Below are 23,004 nucleotides of genomic sequence, written 5' to 3'. Positions count from 1 at the left end.
TTAATCCAAAAGTAAACTAACTGTTTCAATATTAAAACTATTGATAAACAATCAATTTACTATTGAAAAACAACCAAAATTTTTTTTAACGAATTCGAAAAATTAAGACCATTTGCAACATTGTTTGTTCAAGTACTTTTGATAAAAACGCTTTTTTCGTAAAGAAATAGTCGATCAAAGTCGTGGGAAAGAGAGGGTTAAAATTGGGTAAATAATTGAACCTTGACACTTGAGATCATGTTTGACGTTCGCTTAGTCGACAAAAACACCACAGGGGTTTTAGTTTTAACACTGGGGTTGTTCCTATCTGACATTTCGAAAGGGACACGAAAAACAAAATTCACCCAAAATTTGAGTTTAAGCCAAGGGGTGTGACAAAATCTAAAAAAACATAAAAAAATGTTTTTCGGACTTAAACCAACGGAAAACATTGGAAAATTGAGTAAACATGTGTTTTTGGCCTAAACTTAAGCGTTTGGCACTAAAATCAGGACAGGGCTTTAGGACCCTATTGACCTACGTATCAACTCGAACACTCGGATTTATGCTCTAAATCGTCCGTGCGTGATAAAAAAATATCGAAATTAGTTTTTTCTCGGTAAAAGGCACGATGTTCATTTTATCACCCCTGTTCATTTTACCACCACTTCCCCTAATATTTATCTTAGGTGGATAACAAGATCACATAAAATTCTGAATTATGAATTTAGTGGATTAAGTGTGCTGTACTAGGGGATCCCGCTTGCGAATTTGGATCCCGCACGGTACAAATAAAACGATATGGTACATTGCAAAACAACTAAAATCAAACGAACAACTAGAGCTGCACTAAGATCGAAAGAAAAACCACTCAATACAACCAAATATTGCTCAATAAAAAGAACAACCGCGTTTGATGAAACACCGCAATGTTGTCTTCCATGAAGTAAAAGGAAGCAAAACCGCGGTTGTTCCTTTCCTCTGGGGAACGCCGCGTGTCCTTCTCGGCAAATGCGCTAATAAACTTGCCTACTTGGCTAGTGTATGTTGACAAACATGCCTGAATTCAAAAAAGTTCCAGTGAAACTTACTTCTTCACATCCGTTTCTAAGTCAGTCAGTCGATAAACCAGGACGTTACGACTCTCGTCGGGATGGAAAAGTCACGAGACAACGACCACAGTCGATGTACACCGACTCTCGGAATACAGTGAGAGTTCACTCGAGTTCATTCATAGTGACCTGAGAGAGACTCGCGAAGAGAAAAAATATCAACGTGTCATGAAACGTCAAATGCAGCCCGTCTTTTTTTATGTCTGGAAAAGTGAAAAGTATTGTATTCAAGATAAACTGTTAATAACAATTTCCGTCAGTGAAGCAGTTTTTCCAAAGATGCTGATAAATCTAAACACAAGACTAGTTAATTTCTGCTACGTTTGCTGGCATGAAATTTCACTCAAAAGGCAATTTATGCTTCGGTGTGATGCAAACACAATATTTTTTTGCTGGGATGTTCATGTGAGAGTTTGAACGACTTGCGCATGATTTATATAAACACAGAGTGGAATAAGAAAAAAAAACTCAGCAATCACAGAAAAAGAAGACCGTATCCGCGAGACTCGTCTCAGATAGTGACCATTTTCACTGCATTCGACTGTCGGAATCGCTAACTCAAAGCGAGACGACTATTCTCCTCTCACGCCACTCGTGGAATAAACACATCTATGTCGACACTTACAGTGACGAGCTGTACATATTTAGTTAAATCAATTCATTTAGGTAACATGCCCACCATTGTCATAGAAAATACGTTTAATAATATGATATACATTAAAAATTAAAGCATGGAACGAGCTCACCAAATTGAGCACCCATCCTTGTTTGAGCAGCTGTAGCTACTTTAATCAGCATGCTCATTTCACAAATGCAAAATTCATTTCGGCGAAAACCCGAACTAGATTGCACTCAGAACGCGTGCTAACTAAAATGGAAAAATAAATTCGGCGGCGCGACGATGCAAAAATAAATGATTTTTCTAGTGAAGATGAAACGAAGCCAATACTTAAACCCTCAAGAGCAAAAATCTAGAGAAACAGACAGCGGTTCAAGCTGATAACCTGATCAATTGGTCATCACCAGCGAGTGAACACTGGATCAAGCCCTCAGCCCGATTCGCTGTCCGGCTTCGATGCATCTTCACCATCTGCATGGGCTTTAACGAAGCATTGCTCAGCAGAACGCGTGCAGAATAAACCGTTTTATTTCCGCTATACTTTTTTTTTCAAAAACTGCACCAACGAAACCAATAATTTGCGGAGACGATAAAAACTTGACCAGTAGGAAGTCTGGAAGAGTTCCAGAAAAACTACAATAAATTCATTTGGGAACAATCTGAGGAATAACAGTAATGTAAACTTACTATATGCATTTTCTGGTGCAAATACTAGTTGAACTTGTAGAAGAGTCCATGGAAAAATTATTTGACATTTATTTTACTTGCAGGTATGCTGGTAAGATCCCTGGATGAAATAATAGACAAATCTCCGGAGAAACTTTATGAGATAAGCGTATCGAATTCATGGAAAAATCTAGGAGGAATTACTATAGGAATGTCGGGAAAACCTTCTGGAGGAATCCGTGGTAGAACTACTTATCAAATCGATAGAGAATTTCCTTAAGGTCTTCCCAATATAAACCCAGGAAGCATTTGTGAAGTAGTTCCTGAAGATGTCCTATGGAAATAGTTTAAAAAAATACTATAAACATCAATGTAGGAACTCCAGAAAGACTTTTACCTAAATACCTTAAAAAAAGCCTGAAAAATTCCTCAAAAAATTACTCCATGAGTTCCTTCACATATTCCAGCAGAAGTTCCATGTTGATTACACAAATTGCCAACCTGCAATTCTTATGGATCTATTTAGTGATTTCTCCAAGATATATTGTCGATAACCCATAAAAAACCAATAGGGTGTATTTTAGGGGTATACACACTTAAATTATTTTACGGATTCCTGTGAAATTTCAACAGCTGAACAGTTCGGGGAAATCAATTAACGGAGTACGGTACATTTTTACAGTATTCGGTAAAAAATCACCGGAATCCGTTAAATTCCGACGAAGTTACGGTGATTTATTTCACCGAACTGTTCAGCTGATGAGATTACGGGGAAATTCACCGTAAGAGCTTAGTGTGTACTATAAGAAATTAGTGAAGAAATTCCTTTCTTACTATCAGCGAATTTTTATAACATAACAAATAACAGTAAGTTTCAGCTGCATAAAAAATGTTCAAAACATGTTTTTAAACATGCTTAAATCTCTCAAAAACAAAATACAGTATGTAGTCACAAGCGTTGATGTTCGTACTTGGTACGGTACGGTAATTGTGACAGCTACATGGTATAACGATGCTACATGAGAAGATAATATCTCCTTATGAATGTGAAGCACTTGAACTAACACTACTTGTGATGGGACCAGTGCCTGGCAAATATCACGAATATCACTTGATTTTGACAATCGAGTATTACGAGTATCCGCTCATGTTCCAGTAGTCCGCTCACGTTTTCAAAAAGTAAGGTAATATGAGTAAATAAACAAAAAAATGTCCACAGTATAATTCAATTCGTCGATTTGAAGCGTATAGCGGCTATAGTTTTCAAATTTACTTTGTGTAAACTTATCTTTTTTCAGTGTGAGCGGGCTACTGGAACATGAGCGGATACTGGTACACTGATAGTAGTCGGGAAACTTTTTTTAGGCCATAATTGCTAATGCTACATTCCGTATAAGAGAACGCTACAAACATATCTTTTTTTCCAAAATTTTGACCTTGATGAGCACTGGCTAGAACCTATATGTCAAGAGTCTACAATGGTTGATCGTAGTTGTATGTATAGCTACGTACCAAGGATTACTTTTGGTCTACTCAAGATTAAAGTATCAATTCTTACAGCACAAGTCGGTATCGATGGAAAGACACCAAATGCAAGAATGCACGGAATACACTGTTTAAACGCGCCCATTCGAGTTTTAATGACATTTTTAATTCATCCCTCACAAATGGCCCTAAGGCGCGTTCCACAAAAAAATACTAGAAAATTTCTTTCATTTAATGACGTTGAGGTACAGAGTTCGCTGTGTAACTTGAAACCAAAATAAAGACACATAACCAAGGAGTTTCTCAACCAAAGAATCAAACAAAACAAACAAACCAAAGAAAACTAAACATTTCGAAAGATTTCTGGAACAAGAAAAACTGTTCACAATGAATATAAATAGGCACTTGTTATTACAACACATGTTTGTTATCCATATTTTTGCTTCGCTTTTCTTCACTGTAGTTAGATTGTTTCCACCAATAAATGTTTAAAAATAGCTGCTGCCGTCTGATCTACCTGTGGCTACCAGTATAACTATTTCGATCTAACACAAACAACCTATAGAGATACCTACTTGTATAAGTCCGATAGCTTTCGTTACCGTCTCAGTAGTGTAAGCGCGATATAACAAGAGAAGGGCAAAAGCCTATGGGGTTCGGGGTGGAAATTTACTAATCTATAAAATTACGGGTTAGTGATTGTTGTAAGTTACCATTTTCAAAAACAAATCTGTTGCTTCAGTAATTCGATTCATTCTCAATGTTGTGTTGCATAAATATATACGTGGAAAGAAAAAAAAAATGCTGCTGCACGTTCCGAATACTAGAAATATTGCACCTACGCGAAAGTTTTTTTTAATATAAACTAGACTATAACTGCTAATAAAACGACGAATATCGACTACATGCTACGCTAGTAGTGGTTAAAGTTGTAAATTTACCGTCATTATAAAATGTTTATTCAACTTTGATAAAAATAGTTAATTTCCTCTTTTTCATATCGTCACTTCTCTAACAATTTTCCAGATAAAATTTATTCACGATTCAACGACAGTTGTATTTTACTTCATGGTTTCCACTAAATATTTCATTTCAAACTTTTTTGGCAACGTTTTCCCGAAAATTTCCCTTTTCCCACTTTTGTAAAATACTTTTCGATTCGTTTCCGTAAATCGAGTTCCACCAAAGTTCAGATACTCTTGGGTTGCTTTACTTGACATTTGCCAAAACTATGTTAGTAGGTATTCGTTCACAAACTAGCATTTTTAGTACTTGGTTTTTGCCGCCTCAACGGACCTAACGATCTCTAAAAATTAATAAATACAAAGTCCTACATGTAAAGGTTAAAAATCGTTGCGATAACACTGTTAGAACCTATACGCCATTCACGTAACGTACAACGTCTAACATTACAGACAGTCGACAGAAATCCAAATCGATAAGTCGGTTAGTTAGTCGGTTTATCTTCCTGGCGTGTGTTGTATAATAGCGCTTTGTGCTTTTCGTTTTGCCGTACTCGCGGAACAGCCCGGAGTTTAGTACTGGTACCATGGCTGCCGACGGACCCAACGCAACCGGTGATTCGTCTGGTCGGAGCGGATCTTGATGCTGGCTCCCTCGGCGGCGCGAACCGTTTCCTTGACCTGAAATGAGGAAGCAGAGCGATCATTATTGTGGACAGAGCTTGGCTCACAACTTTTGAACAATAATGACTTTATTATGAAATGCAGTTAGTTATAAAACAAGATATTTTTGTTATGGAATTCTGGGTTTCCCTTTTGGAATAATGCCGTTAGGCTTAATGTCCATTTGGCATAACACAAAAATTGATCCTCGATTGTCTGTTCTTGATGTTATATTGAACATCATCATGTCTAATACAACTACCAAAAAGCTAAACATTATATTTTGCAATTGGATTAAATGGACAAATTGATGCGAAGTTTTGCGAAAAAGTTACACATCTTCTCAGTGAGAATCGAACTCACGACTCCCTGATCTCTAGTTAGGGCGCGTTACCCCTACGCCATGAGAGGGCTGTGGTGTGCTATTTCAAAAATTAATGTGCTCTCAGGCTAGGCATTGGATATATGTAGAGAGCGATGTGTTTTGATGGGCATCTAATTCTTCCGAAAAAGGGGCACTTTGCGAAAAAGCATCGCGTGATTATAGAGCTGAAATCGAATTCAGGTTAACTTCTGCGTCTATGAGTCCTCTCATGACGTAGGGGTAACGCGCCCTAACTAGAGATCAGGGAGTTGTGAGTTCGATTCTCACTGAGAAGATGTGTAACTTTTTCGCAAAAATTCACATCAATGGATCATTGAAGGTAGTTTTTGTCAGTGCTCACCGCATCAAAACAATGGTGCCACTGTATATGGGATTTAACATTGTGACAGCATTACTGTTCTGTCAAACTCACAAGGCTACGGTGGCGCTATCTATGCTTTCCATAGCGGCCGTTTTGGTTATTTTAATGATCCATTTGTCTATTTAATCCAATTGCAAAGTATATGTAATGTTTAGCTTTTTGGTAGTTGCAGAATCTTGTTGCATGAACATTAATGTGTCCGGGATGAAGAATAATTTCGAACCTTGATTTATGCTAATCATTGTCGATTGGTATTTGTCCAATGGCAACATATATACCAGGATTTAATATTTAAGTTTCCAGTAGAGAGGGAGGGATTCCGACAGAATATCCTGTAAGGAATAAAATTGGAAATTCTCTCAAAATATCCTACAGGGGTTTCTTAATAAATTTCACCAGAGAATTCTCCAGATATTAGCATCAGAAATTTATCCGGAAATTTCTACAAAAAATCTCTACCAAATAACTCAAGTTATTTCTCCCTTCAAAAATTGCATTAGAAATTCGTCAGGAAAATCCTCCAATTCGTTCAGCGATTCATCCAGTAATCCCACTAGGGATTACTATAAGGTACAGTGGGGGAAGTGTATTAGTGAAGTAAGTGGATCATTTGTCCATATTGAGCATAAATACTTGAATATGTTGAATGTTTTTGCACCATTTCATCGTTTTAGGTTATGTTCTTACGTCCACACTGATACTAATGCAAAACTGGTACTACACGTTCACTAACACAAGCAAACTTGTTGGCTGCAAAAATCAATTGATTTCAAAATTGTTTTCCGTCAAACAAAAATCCATTGTATCTCTGCCTTAAATCAAATTCTATTAGTTTTTTCAACGCATGGTGAACATTTCAGTTCTTATTGAATGAATCACAATGAAAAATATGTAATTTTTATAAATAAATACAGATATATTGGACATGATACACTTACCCCCACTTTTCAATGGGGTGGGGTAAGTGGATCAAGTATTATTATAATTTATTGGCAGACTGCTTACGATAATTTGAATAAGTTTGAATACTCGCAAATATTGTTTTGTTTCTATTTTTTCTCATTACTAGCTTGAATTTGTCTAATTGACTATATAAAATTTGAATTAATACACCTTAAATTTATGTTAATATTTCTGGTGCAAGAAAACATAAGAGAATGAATATTGCAAAATTCAAACAAAACTTTTTGTGGTTTATTAAAGCTGAGTTGTAAAAGAGCAATGTATACAAATTTTCCAATTGAAAACATAATATCGTACCTTATTTGACCATATAAATTGTTCTAGACAGATAATAGAAATACATTCATAAATAGAATAAGAAGATTTCAGTTTGTTTCTCAAACATAAATGTAACTAATATTTTTAAACTACCAGTGTTTTTCAAAAACTTCGTTAGGAATAATCCTACAATACTTCAGTATAACTTTTGTAAATATATAGAAGAATTTTATCCAAATAATTCTAGCTACAATGTTTTTTTTTGTTCAAATTAGTGTGAACTACTGTATTAATATTCTTAATCATATAATTAAGACACTTTTTAATTTTTAAAGTATCAAATAATGACATAACTAGCACTAATAACAAGAACGAGAGCAATATCATTCTGAGTATACATAATCACACCATATATGTTTTGAGAATAGATTTTTTTAGTGGTGATCCACTTACCCCACTATGGTGGAGTAAGTGGATCCTTTGGCGCAAATTTTCAAGTCCCTCATACTCAATACATAAAAATCAGAAAAATCTAAATAAATGATGATTTGAAGTATATTAGTCCCTCATTTGTTATCCACAGAAAAAAGTTTGAAATCCATTATTCACGTAAGCTGTACATCATAATGAAGTTGACTTTTGATTTTTTCTGTGTCCACTTACCCCACAATACCTTATAAGGTATACGACTTCTTTAAAAAACATTTCAAGAATTATTCCAAAAAATCCACTAGGGACACCAGGATTACTACTAAAAAATTATTCAGGAAATCCTCCATCTTTCTTTATTCCATTCTTTATCCTCCTCTTTCAGAAATTTCTAAAGAAAATCCCTTTTGAGATTCCTTCAGCAAATTTTTCAGGGATTTCTTCCGGAAATTCTCCAAAAATTTCTATCAAAATCCTTCAAAAATGTTTTGATTACTTCAGAGATTCCACTTATACACAATCCTCAGGGACTCCTTCTGGAAATATTTTTTTTCGTTCAGAAATGTCTTCAGTGATTCATTCAGATGAAGTAACCATCAGAAATTCCTTCATAAATTTCACTGAGATGTCAGGCAAAAAATTCCAGTTCTCCTTCAGAAAATTTTCCAGAGATTCTTTCAGAGATTACTTCAGAATTTACTCAAGGAATTCCTCCAGAGTTTAACAGTAGGTATTAATCCAGAAAAATCTAAATATATTGACTACAGAGGTTCTTCATAATTTAATATAGAGCCTCCATCTGATTTTTTTTAAATCTCTCCATCAAATTTCTTGACATATTCCTCCAGAAACTCCTCCACGAATTCGTTATAAAAGTTCTCTGGGAATGTATCCAGAAATTCTTCTAGCATTTCTTTAAGAATTTCTCTAAAAAAAATCTACAGGGAATTCACTAGAAATTCTTCTAAGGATTTTTTTCAGAAATTTATTGAAATTTATTTCTTTGAAATTTTTTTACAGAGATTCCTCTAAGATTCTTCTAAAGTACATCAGAGATTTTTACAGAATTTCCTCAAAGATTTTCTTCAGCAGTTCCTCTAGAAATTCATCATATAACATCTCTAGAATATTTATAACTATTCCTTTCAGGTTAATTTCCATGAACTTCTCTATGATTTGCTTCAGGAATTTCGGTATGAATTACTGCAAGGGTTTTTACAAAAAAAAATCCAACAGAAACACGTCCAGAAGTGATTGCTTCTGAAATTTTACAATCTTTTCTCTAGAAATTACTTCAAACCTTCCATCGGAAATTTCCAGGGATTCTCTCAGCAGTATTCTTTTGGAATTCGGTTAGTAACTAATTCTAGAATTTTTAAAGGTATCCCTTCAAAAATGTTCATGATAAATTGTTCAGGAAATCGTCAGGAATATTTGCAAAAAAATCCATGTAACATTAGTAGCTGAGAGAGCTACTTTTCAGCAAAATTGTTCATTGGGTTGCTTCAGAAATTTCTCCAGGGAATCAACCAGGAATTTCTTTATGATTTTTTACAGGAAAATGACCAAACAAAAATTCATGATATTCAGCGGGAATTCCTACAGAAATTTTCCCAACGATTACTCTGAAATTATTCCAGATATTCTTCATGGAATACTTCTGGAGATACGTTCGGAATTTCCTCTTGAATTTCTTCCAACGATTCAACCGTCAGAAAGTATTCCGAAAAATCATCAAGGGATTTCAGAGTCTTTCAGAAATTCCTCCACAAACTCCTCTCAGAATATTTGCAATGATTTAACCAGGAGTTTCTTCAGGTATTCCTCCAGAAATTTCTTTCGAAGTTCTCAAAAAAAAAAATATTAAAAAATTACTTCAGAAATTATTTTAGTTCTTCTTCTCTTCTAGCGTTACGTCCCCACTGGGACAGAGCCTGCTTCTCAGCTTAGTGTTCTTATGAGCACTTCCACAGTCATTAACTGAGAGCTTACTATGCCAATGACCATTTTTGCATGCGTATATCGTGTGGCAGGTACGAAGATACTCTATGCCCTGGGAAGTCGAGAAAATTTCCAACCCGAAAAGATCCTCGACCGGTGGGATTCGAACCCACGACCCTCAGCTTGGTCTTGCTGAATAGCTGCGCGTTTACCGCTACGGCTATTTGGGCCCCAAATTGTTTTAGTTATTGCTTTTGATTATTTTTTATAAAAAATCCTCCAGGTATTTCTCCACGAATTCCTCCTGATTTTTTTTCATAGATTCCACTACAAACTTCTCCAACAATGGCTCCAGTAATTACTGCATAGTTTCAGCAAGGAAATCTTCACTATTTTTTTTATATAACCTTGCAGGTATTCTACCCTGTACTCTTTCAGTAGTATTTACAAAATTTTGTTTATGATTTTTTTTTTGGTATTTCTCTAGACACATCAAAACTTACCAAGAGATTCCTCCAGATATACCACTGTCAGGAATTCTTTAGGAGATGTATCAAGGGATTTCAAATTTACATCAGAGATTGTTTCAGGAATAGGAATATAGATGAATTGCTAAAGTAAGGCCTGAAGAATTATTTGAAGATATTCTTTGTGAAATCCCTTGAGATATTTCTGTAGGAATCCCTGAAGGAATTTCCTCAAGAATACCATGAACAATCCCTGCAAATATTCCTGGAGGGATTCCTAGAGAAATCCCTCGCGGAATTCATGGAGGAATTTTAAAACGGAGTAGGAATCACATAACGAATCGCAGGAAGAAACCCTGAAGGGACCCAAATAATAATTCTAGGAGAAATGGCTGCAAAAATCCCTTGAGGAATTCTTAGAGGAAATCTTTTAGGAATTCCTAAAGAAATGCACCTCCAGGCATGATGAAATGCTGTAGGACAATTGTACAAATTTCTGAAATAGTTTTTGGTGTGATCTCTAAAGGATGCAGCCCACAGACGCTCAGACGGTTTGACCGTGTATGATGCTGCTTGACGAACCAATTTGACAGTTTGTGAAACCTATTTGGCGGTGAAGGTGACGAATCGGTCGGCCAAAACTAAACGAGTTTGACTTTTCCCAAACCAACGGTGGGCGGAGTGAAATATTTGACCGTACTGTCTGTAGGGATGTTGCACGGACATCAACGTCAGCATGTAAAATTGAAGCTTCGATGTCCCATGAACTACTGATGGAGATGGATGGCAATTCAAAATGCGTGAATTTACGCAGCGTCATCGCCATGCGTGTCTACCAAATGTGCGCTCTTGAGTTGGCAGGATTCTATCAGGAGTGCCTCCAGAGATTACATCAGAAGCTCCATCAGAGATTCCACCTGGAATTCTTCCAGAGATTATATCAGGAGTCCCTCGAAGAAATGCATCAGGATTTCTTTTGAGGATTTCATAAGGATTTATTCCAAGGATTCCATCAGAAGTTTCTATAGGGAATTCATCGGGAGTTTCCGCAGTGATTCCATCAGAAGTTCTTCCATGGATTCCATTAGAAATTCTTCTAATATTGTTTTATGAAATCATCTTGGGATTCCATCATGCACACCGTCTGGGTCCCATCACAAGTTTTGTCAAGGATTGTATGAAGAATTCTGGAACATAAAACAACCCTAGAGGAATTTTTGAGGAACCTTAACCTCAGAAATTCCTCTAGGGTTGTTCTGGGTTCCATCAAGGAATGCTGAAAGGAATTGATGGATCAATTCCTTTAGGAATACTCGACGAAACTTGTGGAAGATTCTTGAAGTAATTCCTGCAAATCCCAGGACAAACGCCTCGGGTCCCTTTAGAGATACAATCTGAAGAAGAATCTTTGAAGGAAACACTGGTTGAATTTATAAAAGAATTTATTGAATATTCCCTAAAAGAATACCGGAGGATAACCTGAGGGAAACTGTCAAAAAATTGCAAGCGGAATCTCTAAAGGAATTTCTGATGATATCCTGCGTAGTCCCTTGTAGATGAAGTCTTTTGCAGTATTTCTCGTGGAATCCCTGAAGGCGTCCTGATGGAACCTTGCAGAAATTCTTGGTGGAATCATTGGAGAAATTCTGGCAAGAACAAGTGTAAGAGTGACAGTAAATCTTTGCATGTATTTCTGTAGGAATTTTTGAAAGAATTTCTAGAGAAAATCGGTAAAAGATTTTTTGGAGGTGTTACGCAATCTGCAAACGCGCCTCCGTTACCAACAAGGACACTGCCAAACGATACAGGAAAAGTGGCAAGGAATTGCAGAAACGGGACAAACACATCGAGGTGTTAAATTGACATGAAAAAACCTTTGTATTAGTAGGTAGAAAAGGGAATGCTTATAATCTGTTGTTTATAAAAGTCAAACTAAGCGAGTCAATCTACTGCCAAGTTAATTATTAAAATTAATCCTTCTCTAAACCCTATTTTTTGAATTGGTCTATCCAATAGTGTGCAACTGTGGTAGCTAGTGTCCTTGAGGTAAAACGAGTTTAAAAAGATCATCATAGTTGGAAGTACGAATCAAAACTTATATGTATTTACCGCAGAAACAAATCACAGTTGGATACAGTAATCGCCAGATAAATAGAAGTCGAACGAATCCTGTTACTATTGGATCTAAATAACTACCGTACGAGACCGCTTTCCGGAATTGACGGATCAGGGTAGAACACTAAACGTGAGTAAACGTAGATGAAATGCGATCATTCAGTTAGATTAGACTAAAACATGAATTCTAATTCTATTTTTAATTTGTTCTTGAATTGAATAGGGGAAATTTAACGTTAAGTCAATAAAGGAATTGTTCATCAATCTGCTAACTGCGTTTAAGTTTGCGGAAATCTGACTACCGTCGTGTTTCCGTTTGGGAACAGAGGAATCTTTGGAGGAATTACTAGGGAAATCACTAGAAGAATCACTAGTAGATTCCTGGTGGAAATTCTTGGTGGAATTCCTATATTTTATTGAAAGGGATTTCTCAAGCAATCTCTTAAAGTATTTCTAGAGGGATTCCTGGTAGACTCGCAGGAAAAAAAATTCTGATAGAATCTATTTAGATTCCTGAAGTTTCGCTGGAGGAATTCTTGAATAAATCTTGGGAGGATTTTTTGGTGGAATTCTTGAAGCATTGGCTGAATCACTGAAGAAATCCCTCGGGAAGTCTCTGGAGGAATCTGTGGAAAAATACTAGAAAGAATCGTTGGAAAAACTCCTGGTGGAAGTTCTGAAACAATTAATTGTGGAATTCAATAAAGAGTGCTAGGAAACTGCACTGAAAAAAAAAGTCCTGGTGAAATTCTTGGGGGAATTTCTGGTGATGAATTTCTTGAGGAATCCCTTGAGAAATATCTGAAAGACTTCGTGATGTGTTTTGTGGGTAATGTGTGATGGAATCCTTGTAACTAACTTCTAGAGGAATTTCTGAAGAAATTGTTATATCAATCTCAGGAGGCATTCTTGGAGGCAACCTTGGAGTAAGCTCTGAATAATTACATGAGGAAGTTTTTGAATTGATCTTTGAAGGAATCAGTGGAAGAAATCCTGAATATTTGTACAGGAACCTTTGAAAAAATCTATGGAAGAATGCTACCTGAAGATATGCCTGAATGATTTTCCCCGGAAGAATTTCTGTTTGAGTCTGTGGATAAATTTCTAAAGGAATGGGAAACCTCCTCTATACCTTTCCTTCTGTGCCCTGACTATCACCAAATTAGATATTGGGGCTTGGGCAAACGAAGCTCCCCGACATTATGGAACGTATAACCCATGGACTCCTAGAAAATCTTCAAAGTAGAATAACTAGAGGAAACCGCTGAAAAATTATGGAAGAGTAGAAGCGTAGGGAAAGGTTTATTTTTTGTCCGTCTCTTGTTCTAGCAAATGCTATGAACAAATAGATCAACTATGATAGATTAAGAGTGGAAGATAGAAGCAAGTGAAAGATACAACTAGAAAGCATGAGGAAATGGACGGGCCTGGGATTGAACCCATGACCTTCTGCTTTCTGCTTATGGAGCAGAAGCGGTAGCCAGTAGACCACCAACCCCAACCAATAATAATAGAATAATAGAATTATTTAAAGGAAAATAATGTCGAACGACTTCATTTGAATGTTATTGTGTTGCCAAAAGATTTCCGTGTATAAAAGACTGCATTTTACATGAAAAATTAGTTTTTACACTACTGAGCGAGAATAGTGACATAACCGGCTATTGGTGCACTGATGGTATAATTTGGAAGAACCGCCGATCAATTGAAGAAGGGTGCATATTAGTTAACGAGTGAATTAAAATATTACCTTGAAACGTATGAAACTATGTCAAACATGAGTCCCATAAACATTTCGAAGAAATGGGATATTCAAAGAAACGGGATACCCGGGGAACTGACGTTCGGGTAAACCCATATTCGGAAAAAAAAGTAACACAACCTTTCCAGACACGTCTTCAAATCCTTCCCCACAACCCCCAATACTCACACTCTGCATCAGGTTCTGCGCGTTTCCGACCAACATGTCGGTCGCCTCCCGATCCTCGTCCGAACCCTGCGCGCCCAGCATGGTGGCCTTGACCGTCGACAGGATCTTCAGCTGCGTTCCGATCGTCGGTATCCGCTCGCAAACCTGCAGCAGATTTGTACGAATACGCTTGTCCGTACACTGCCGAGCCAAAATCTTCGCCAGCCGGGTCACGTCCTCCGACGCCTCGGCAATCTTCTTCGCGGTGGCAATCAGCTCCCGCTTGCTGCCCTTCGAATCGGCCCGCACCAACTCCGAGAGGCGTGCCATGAGCACGGCCATCCGCTTGGCTGCGGCGATGATTTCGTTGTCCTTGGACGACCACTGGCGCACTTCCTGGTGCAATCCGTGGGCCGCCATGAGGATGGGCTGGTTGGCATTGGGCATTCCCTGGAACAGCTCATCCTCGTCGTCGGTCTCCGGTGGAGGTGGACGCACCGGGGGAATGTTTTCCCGTGGCAGTGGTGGACGTGGAGGAGCTGCTTCGTGGTGCGGCTGATGCTGCTGCTGGTGCAGATGCAAGGCAGATAGATCCGGCATTTCTGGTACCTCAGGAACATTGTTGATGGCACTGCGAATGTTGCGCACATTTTGCAAGAGCTGAAATGAAAATCGAATTAAATTATTTCAGAACCCTTTAACGAACATCGGTTAGACTCACGTGCTTATTGGCTTCCCTCCAGTTGGAAGCATGAATTGGGTCGTTGATGTTGGTCGAAACGTTTTTCGCCTCCTGAACCATAGGAGAAATGGAAGCCTGCAGTCGATCGGAAGCATCATTAACGTTGGAAATGAACTCTGGGTCTTCGGAGTTGTCCGCTTCCTGTTTGGCAACCAGGAGCACTCGATTAGCCAGACGTGCCTCACTGGATGTGTTGTCAACCATTTTCTGTGGTTGCCTCATCCGAATGGCTTCGTCGCACAGAATCGAATGCTTCTGCATCTGCCGTTCGGAAGCTTCGATAAAGTCCAACGGGTCTGTGGCCTGATCGCAGAGGGTCCTCATTCGCAGGATCGTATCCGCATACTGCTGCTTCAAATTGTTCAAATGCTCTTCAGCAGCCTTGCTGGTTGGATAATTCATACGAATTCTGCCAGCCGAGACCAACTGCGGGGTCAAACTATCGATCTGAGAAGCTGACGAGAGAAGCACTTCAGCGAGTTTCTTGTTACCTCCGGAACCTCCGGCGGCAACCATGCGACTTGTTTTGGAAGCACGATCACTGAAGCTCTGCAGTTTGTTGGATTTCTGGTTGAAATTCTGTTCCCGCCCAGGAGTTCCTTCCGGTAATGCTACAGCTTCCATAAACTGTTTCAACGGAGAAGAGATGTCGATGAAGTCTTCGACAACGCGACTGACCACCGCATCCTGAATCTGCTTCTTCAAACCATGTAGTTTCTCATTCAAACGACGAGCCACCTCCTGAGCTTGAGCAGTATGACCCAAACCGTTGGAGCACATCTGCGAGAAGTCGTGGGACAGCTGTTCAACTTCGTCACAGAGCTGCATAACTTCAGCTTTCTGATGACCACCGAGACCTTCAGCTACCTTACGACCCTCATCAACAATCAAGGCAACTGCCCGTTGACCCAGTCCACGATCATCCTGACCTGGATTCTGCAGCCAACGGCAAGCCTGTTCAAGACGACCCTGAACAGTATGCGCCGTCTGTTGAAGTCCGGCCTTGTCTACTCCCATTATCGCATTCAACACCGATTGCTCCAAATTACCCAGCTTATCGCGGATATCCCGGGCGATCGCGTCAGCATGAGGAGTGGTTCCTTTACCATCCTGCCGAAGATCGCACAAGGTATTGGCCATAGCCGTAATATCTCCAGCCGATTTCCGAATAATATGCGAATCCTGCGGTAGACAACGATCTGCAACCTTCAATCCGTTGTCCACGATTTGGCGCAACGCCTTCTCCCCTACGCCTCCCCTCAATGCATACGGATTCTTCAACCAATCATTAGCCGCTTCCATCTTATTGTTAATCGCATTGTGGATCTTCTTCAACACCGTCAGATTGTCCAATTCGCTCTGATCCTCATCATAAGTGGTCAACTGCAGCACTCGAATAATCTCCTGAATCTCCTCACTCATCCTCGACGCCAAATAGTTTCTATTCTCAGCCGCCTCATCCGAACCTTTTCCATTCTGCTCAGCAATCAATATGAACACCTTCATGCTGCAAATCAAAATCGGCGCCAAGATCTTCACTTGCTCCAAACACCGCACCAGAATCTCACTATGCACCTGGTGAGTCAATTCCTTCTCGCGAGCCCCAACCTCCCTCGATACTTTGCTAAGGCACGGACTCAAATCCTTCAGAAACTGTACCAAATCCTCCATCGTATCGATCACCTCGGACACGGCCAGATAGTCCAGCACCCGCTTGCACTCCCGGATGATCTTGCGCACCTCGGACTCATCGAAACACAGCAACAGCGACGACGTCCCCTGTAGAATCCCCCGCGATCCTTCGATCAGCTTCTTACGTGCCGGTCCGGAAAAAGGGTCCATCTTGAGCATACCGGAAGCTTCCTCCAGCAGCTGTGCGGCATTTTCGACCCTGGCCAGTGCCGAGGGCATGTCCTGCTTGAGAATGTCGTCGTCGGAGTTGTGTATGGTTTCGCGCCCAACCCGGACCAAGTTGGTAACTGCAAGCGAAACGGCCTGCACCGGTCGGCTGAGATCGGGCATTGCGTTGCCATCTTCGGCTTCTTCGTGGAGGATTACCAATCGGGAGACCTAGGGAGAGAAATAAAGAAAGAGAGTAATGAATATTCAGGTTCGTATCTATAGCAGTATAAAAAGGGATTCAATGTGTATCGTTTCAATTTTGATTTCTGGCGTAAATCCCACCAAAAATTTCTTAAACATGCTTCAAGGGACCAGATAACAACATTCCCTCGATAGTGTCAGGAATTGGCAAAGAATCATACAGGGTATCATTACAAGTGTGCCTAGACTCTCACCATGAATTAACCAAAAATGTGTACGGGTATGTTATGTAAGTGATAGGGTTATGATCAGAATCGATTTAGGAACAAAAAAGGCCTCCTGAATGAATCAGAATGCAAACAAATGGATCAGCGAACAATGTCACACAAAAACGCAGAATTTCTATTAGAGGATCAGTGCATCCCTGAATTGCTTCGTATCTCGAACTAAATAATGCAGGAAGAAGATGGAAGCTTCTTGGTGGACTGTGGGAAGTGATCAAAAGTTGGAAGCAGTAGTACGACAAACACATGAATGGCATGAAAGACGTATAACTGGATGTTAAAGTTCTAACGAACTAAAGAAAGCTGTTTATAAGCTATTTCATCAAGATAACCCTGATGAACATCTTTCCATACCAGTTGCAAGTAAAGGATTATACGCGCTATGTTAAAAAAACTGGAATGTGAGGAAAATCATGCGTTCGCCACTCTGAATTCCCAAACCTATAAAGTTTAATTCGTAATTCCAGGTTATTCCCCGCCGTCCATCACCAAGAGCAAGATATCAGCTAACTGTATTCATAAATGGCATTTAGATGACGGGGCAGTTCTTTACTTTGTGGCAAACCCTCCAAGAATCCCATGAAGGGTCAGAGTGCACCGACTTACACCGCTGAAAACATCGACCGCGAAGTTCAAAGATTTTCAAGACTATTGCGAGTACGCGGGGATTCACTGGATGGAAAACGACTGTCTTCCATCTAGCAAATCCGTCCCTTTAGTTGGAACGACTGACAGCTGGTGAAACTGCTCCAGACTAACGCATCTTGCTCTATATGTGGAGACTTGAATGCGTTGGTACTCAGACGTCAAAGTCAACTTGACATCTTCTCTGGACATTCGAGTGTTTATCAATTGGATTTTTTTTTTCAATCAGCGAACATCTAACCATCGAGTCATTCCATGTAGCGGACCCCTAACGAGCGAATCCCCACTGTATATAGATATCGGGCAAATAAAGTATTTTGTTCGAATTCTGCAAGGTTTGCATATCAGTTTTTCACTTGAAAATGCTATGCCGAATAGAAATTATCAATTTTCTTCGGGATATCAATTTCTTTGTACTTAATTTGGGTAAAATGTGCCTTATATGGAAATTGACCAAACACATTTGGTCAATCTCGATTTTCAATACAATAAATAGGTTATGCCAAGCAGGAGAAATCCATAACAAGACGCTGCGGAGGTTTTATCGTGAAGAGGCAAAAAGCGTAATTCCGCGCTCCCTACTTTTCAAAATCCAGTAATATCCCGATCAGTCTTCCCAAATGAACATCGAACACGTTGGTTCAGGTCTGGGAGGGAGAAACGAATATAAAATTTCTGTACGTCATAGTGAGCCAAAATTCCGCTGTCACGAACTGTCACTGTGAGCCCAGATCTCAAACATTGGACTAACATGGAAAAATGAAAATTATTATTTATTGCATAGAAAACTGTGGCCCTTTTTCCATGTTTGTCAGGAAAGATCGAAAGTACACAACAAAAGAAAACTAGCGGTTTTCCCCAAGCCTGCCTTGATTGTTGTTGGCAAGCTGGAGTTATCTTGCAGTTCAAACAAACGTTGTTCTATATTTCGTGTGTAGTATCGGTGCCTCCCTCCCAGGTTCAGGTCGTTTCGTACAGTAATTTCGAGTGAAATTGATCATGAAATCATCTCTCAAATTAAAATGGGGGATCCAATTTCGGGATGAAATTGATCACTTTGATTAATGCGATAATGAGCCATTTTACGAGACGTTTCGGAACAGCTGATCGCCGCAACGGCGTCAATTGACAGGAGACCTGGGATTAAATCCAGCGTGATTTCCAACAACGCCTCATCTTACCAAACGAGAACATGGAGAAAATGACAAAAATGATATCCAAAAATGTTCGTTACTGCAACATTACAGCTAGTTATTGTGTTAGCTACCTCTTTGTTACCCATATTGCACATAAAAAGCACTTTTGTGATCAGAAATATTTTAAGGGGACACGGGAGACCGTGTTATATTCCCTATCTTTCGTCTCACTCTAACAATAATCATCAAAACTTTGTGGAAGCAAATCTCGAGTTTTAGTGAACCGATGAAGCTGAAAATTTATCGGGTTGTGCACTGCATATATAGAATCATCGTGATACATTTTTGCATCGATATATGGAGTGGTTCTTGGGATTTGCTTCTTGAAATGGATAGGCTGATTATGATGACGTCCCGTGCGGCCTTAATATTTTTTCTCCATTTAAGTTTTCGCCTGGATGAAAAGCTACGCTAGAAATGCGCACAGTCATCAACCATCATCATCGCGAAAACTGACGACGATGATTGAAAAATCCCAGGTCTCCTGTCATTTGATCAGGCTTCGTAAAATAGCTTATTGGTAGTTTTGAAAACACTTTCACATACTTAATTTGGACTCCCTGAAGCGGAATATGCATGCTAAATTCTTAACAACACAATATTTATGTATGTCTGTCAACAACATAACGTACATTCTGGAACTCTCCTTGTACTATGTTTTCGTATTCAAACCAGAGTTGCTCAATATCAGTCATATCAGCTGACAACTGATATACTAAAACTATCAATATAACTTGTGATCCATCAATATCACTTTGATTTGACAACCAACAACAGTGATGCGACATCGCTCTCTAGATTATAATAACTGCAGAATGAGTGTCCAAGTTAATAATGTTTTTCAGTGACTATCACATAGTTTCAATCCATATGCAGCACTGTCAAAAATACTGTACTGATAAAATGCCATTTTATTTGTTTAATTTGAAGATAAACTTAACCCATCAGTAATATCCATAGTCTATCGCCATCAATGATGGCGGTGATGAAGTAGACAACATGATGTTGATGTCATATACAATTCGGATCATTCTATATCACATCAACATCATGCTGTCTACTTCATTACTAGTGCATTGCGTTGATTAACGATCAACACTCCGTCCTCGTAATCATCGTCATCATCGAAACTTCAAACCCAGTTTTTCTGTTCAAAACTAAAAATTATTCGATGAAAATGTGTTTCGGTTGGAGAATAGAATATAGTGAACACATTTTCCTGTTAATTTGCTTGATTTTGAACGAAAAAACTGCTTTTGAAAATTCCGAAATCAATGACGGATCCTGCCCCTTAAGCGTTGATATGGACAACGAGCAACTCTGGTTCAAACCTGAAGCTAAACCCAAACATGTGTAAGGTGCACATCGGTTCGAAGACCGGTTCCAACGCCAGTTCATTTGTACCGCGGTCTAAACTTGGATGATACAAATTCTCGGTTGCATCCGAGGATGAGAACGATAGCACAAAACAGACAGACACAAAACAGTTGAAATCCACGCTTATCAATTTCTGCTTATCGTGTTTTGTTGAATGTTATAGTAGAATACTTCGTTTTTCAAAAAGTTAGCGCTAAATGTTACTTAAAAATATTGATCTTAGTTGATCTCCTTAAGTAAAACATGTGTTCAAGCCTTAAGGGTCTTGTGTTTTTTACCACGAAATTCTATATATGATCGTAGAAATTTATCTGCGTGGATTTCAACAGTTTGAACCGATGTTTGAACCGAAGTACACATGTACCGGGTTTGGCGTGGTTGAGATAAAGCGTGTTCGCGGTTGCAAGGTACAAACCAAAGTTCTCGTTTAACTCATGATCTCGCCCTAAAAAACATTGGTAACCGAGTGTGTAGCTCTTTATTTTTAAGCAAATGAATGGAGCAAAATAAAAACCACTAGTAGAAGGAGGGTCATTTTCTGTTCATCGTAGCATTATTGAATAACCGGTTGATCCATTCTTTTGTTCGCTAACAGCAAGCTACTTGGCTACCAATGGCACTTAGGACGAGATCAAAAAATTTTGGAAGAGTTGAACATCGGTTTTGTTGGAAAGACTGATTCAGATTGTAGTGTAATGGTATTCTACGTTGGTGTAATGGTAACAATATAAATACAAAGCATATTATTTTAGCTTTTCAATACCTTTGAGAGACGTTTTGAAGCGGTTTGTGATAGTTTTAGTATATTGTTAGTCAAAACTTATTCAGTTGCGCTCTTTTAGCGTTTATTTCGATCGAATATATTAGATATACCAGCGAAGAAAACTGGTTTAATAGAATGTGTTTTATAAAATAACCTAAAGGCAACAAATATTAATACCGTAAAATGGGGTGAAGTTGATCACTTTTGAGCGATTCTGTTCTATAACTCGTAGTCTGATGCATGTATTCTCACCCAAATATTTTTAAAACTTGTACTGGTTGGATGTTTATCGAATTATACAAACTAAATTTTTACGAATTGTTATCACAATTACAAAAACATTTTTTAGAAATCAAAAAATGGAATTTTCGATTCCGGGGTGAAGTTGATCAATTACTGTGACACGTTTCCTAAAATAAAGAGACATGCTTTTTACTAAATTTGGGATCACTGATCCCGAATCAAGTCTCAAAAATCTTACAACTTGTTGATAAATCGGTCAATTTTAGAATTGAATGTTGTGAAATCCAGAATACACCTAATAAAACGCCTAAAGGCATGCAATTTTTTTTGAAATTAGCAACTCGCTCACAAAAAGAACATTTTTATCACTGAAAATGATTTTTTATCCTCAATGCAAATATAACACTGGGTTCACAGAACTTATATGGAATGTACGAAACTGTTTATTTAAATGGTGTCTTTATATAGCCTTGGCAATAGTCGAATGTTTGGGGTAGAACCCTTCAACGGTTCATCGTACATTTCCTTAAAAATCTGTTTTCCATGATATAACTATCTTGAACGACGAACCGAATTTGGAAACATCAAGAGTAGCTTTCAGGTAATACGATATGACATAACTTGTGATAATCGAAAACGGATAATAGCTCTCTTGGCAGTTTATACATGTGGGTACAGGAATGATCAACTTCTCCCCACTGATCAACTACACCCCGAATTACGGTACTTCTAGAAAGTTTTCTTATAACACACGGCGAGAAATTTGGGAATGAAAATCACATCAAGATAGGGAAATATCGAGATGAAAAGGATATCGAGAAAATGTATGCAAAATAAAGGGACCGAAAAAAACATCGACATATGGAGAGATAACGAGATATAGAACATCGAGATGTGGAGAGTCTACTGTAGTGGCATTCTGATCAGTGCTGAGAATGGTAATAGTAGTAGGCTTGAATTTCGCGAAAATCACGGGGCTCTTCCCAGTACAGTAGTTCAAAAACGTGAATCTCATCAAGTAGCCTATGTTTTTTTTCCTTATGTTTATTTTTAAAGGCACTCTGTGCTCGTGGCCACTACTGTGCCGGAATCAGTTCATCTGTATCTTCTTTATCGATACAGATCTATTTTCAACTAATCTATATTTACATCCACATCCACACACCGAACAGGTAGGAGAGTGCTCTGCGGTTAGTCCAATCGATTTCCATAAGCCATTGACTGTTTAACGATAAACTTGCGACGACCGACGCGCCACCGTATTTCATATAACGGAGGTTATTAGAACTAACTTGGAGGTGATGATTTGGAGGTTATTTGGCAATTTAGAGGTTAAAATCCCCTCCAAACACTAGCGATTTAGCGGTGGGATGTTGACGTTTGATCACGAATAGTCC

General features: G+C 38.7%; 1 protein-coding gene across 1 annotated transcript in view; it reads right to left on the bottom strand.

Moving 5' to 3' along the window:
* Positions 1-4,191: 4,191 nt before the first annotated feature.
* The window catches only part of LOC5567126 (vinculin), a 65,659-nt gene continuing 46,846 nt past the window's right edge, over positions 4,192-23,004 (bottom strand). The window contains exons 3-5 of the mRNA XM_001651498.2: positions 15,036-17,126; positions 14,336-14,974; positions 4,192-5,504 (exon numbers count right to left, since the gene is read on the bottom strand). Coding sequence (XP_001651548.1) covers positions 5,397-5,504; positions 14,336-14,974; positions 15,036-17,126 — 2,838 coding nt within the window. The 3' untranslated portion in view covers positions 4,192-5,396. The remainder of the gene's footprint in view (positions 5,505-14,335; positions 14,975-15,035; positions 17,127-23,004) is intronic.

The sequence above is a fragment of the Aedes aegypti genome, chromosome 2 (genome assembly GCF_002204515.2).
Source record: "Aedes aegypti strain LVP_AGWG chromosome 2, AaegL5.0 Primary Assembly, whole genome shotgun sequence".
Taxonomy (NCBI): domain Eukaryota; kingdom Metazoa; phylum Arthropoda; class Insecta; order Diptera; family Culicidae; genus Aedes; species Aedes aegypti.
The sequence above is the reverse complement of the archived record's forward strand: the minus strand, read 5'-3'. Positions and strand labels throughout refer to the sequence as shown.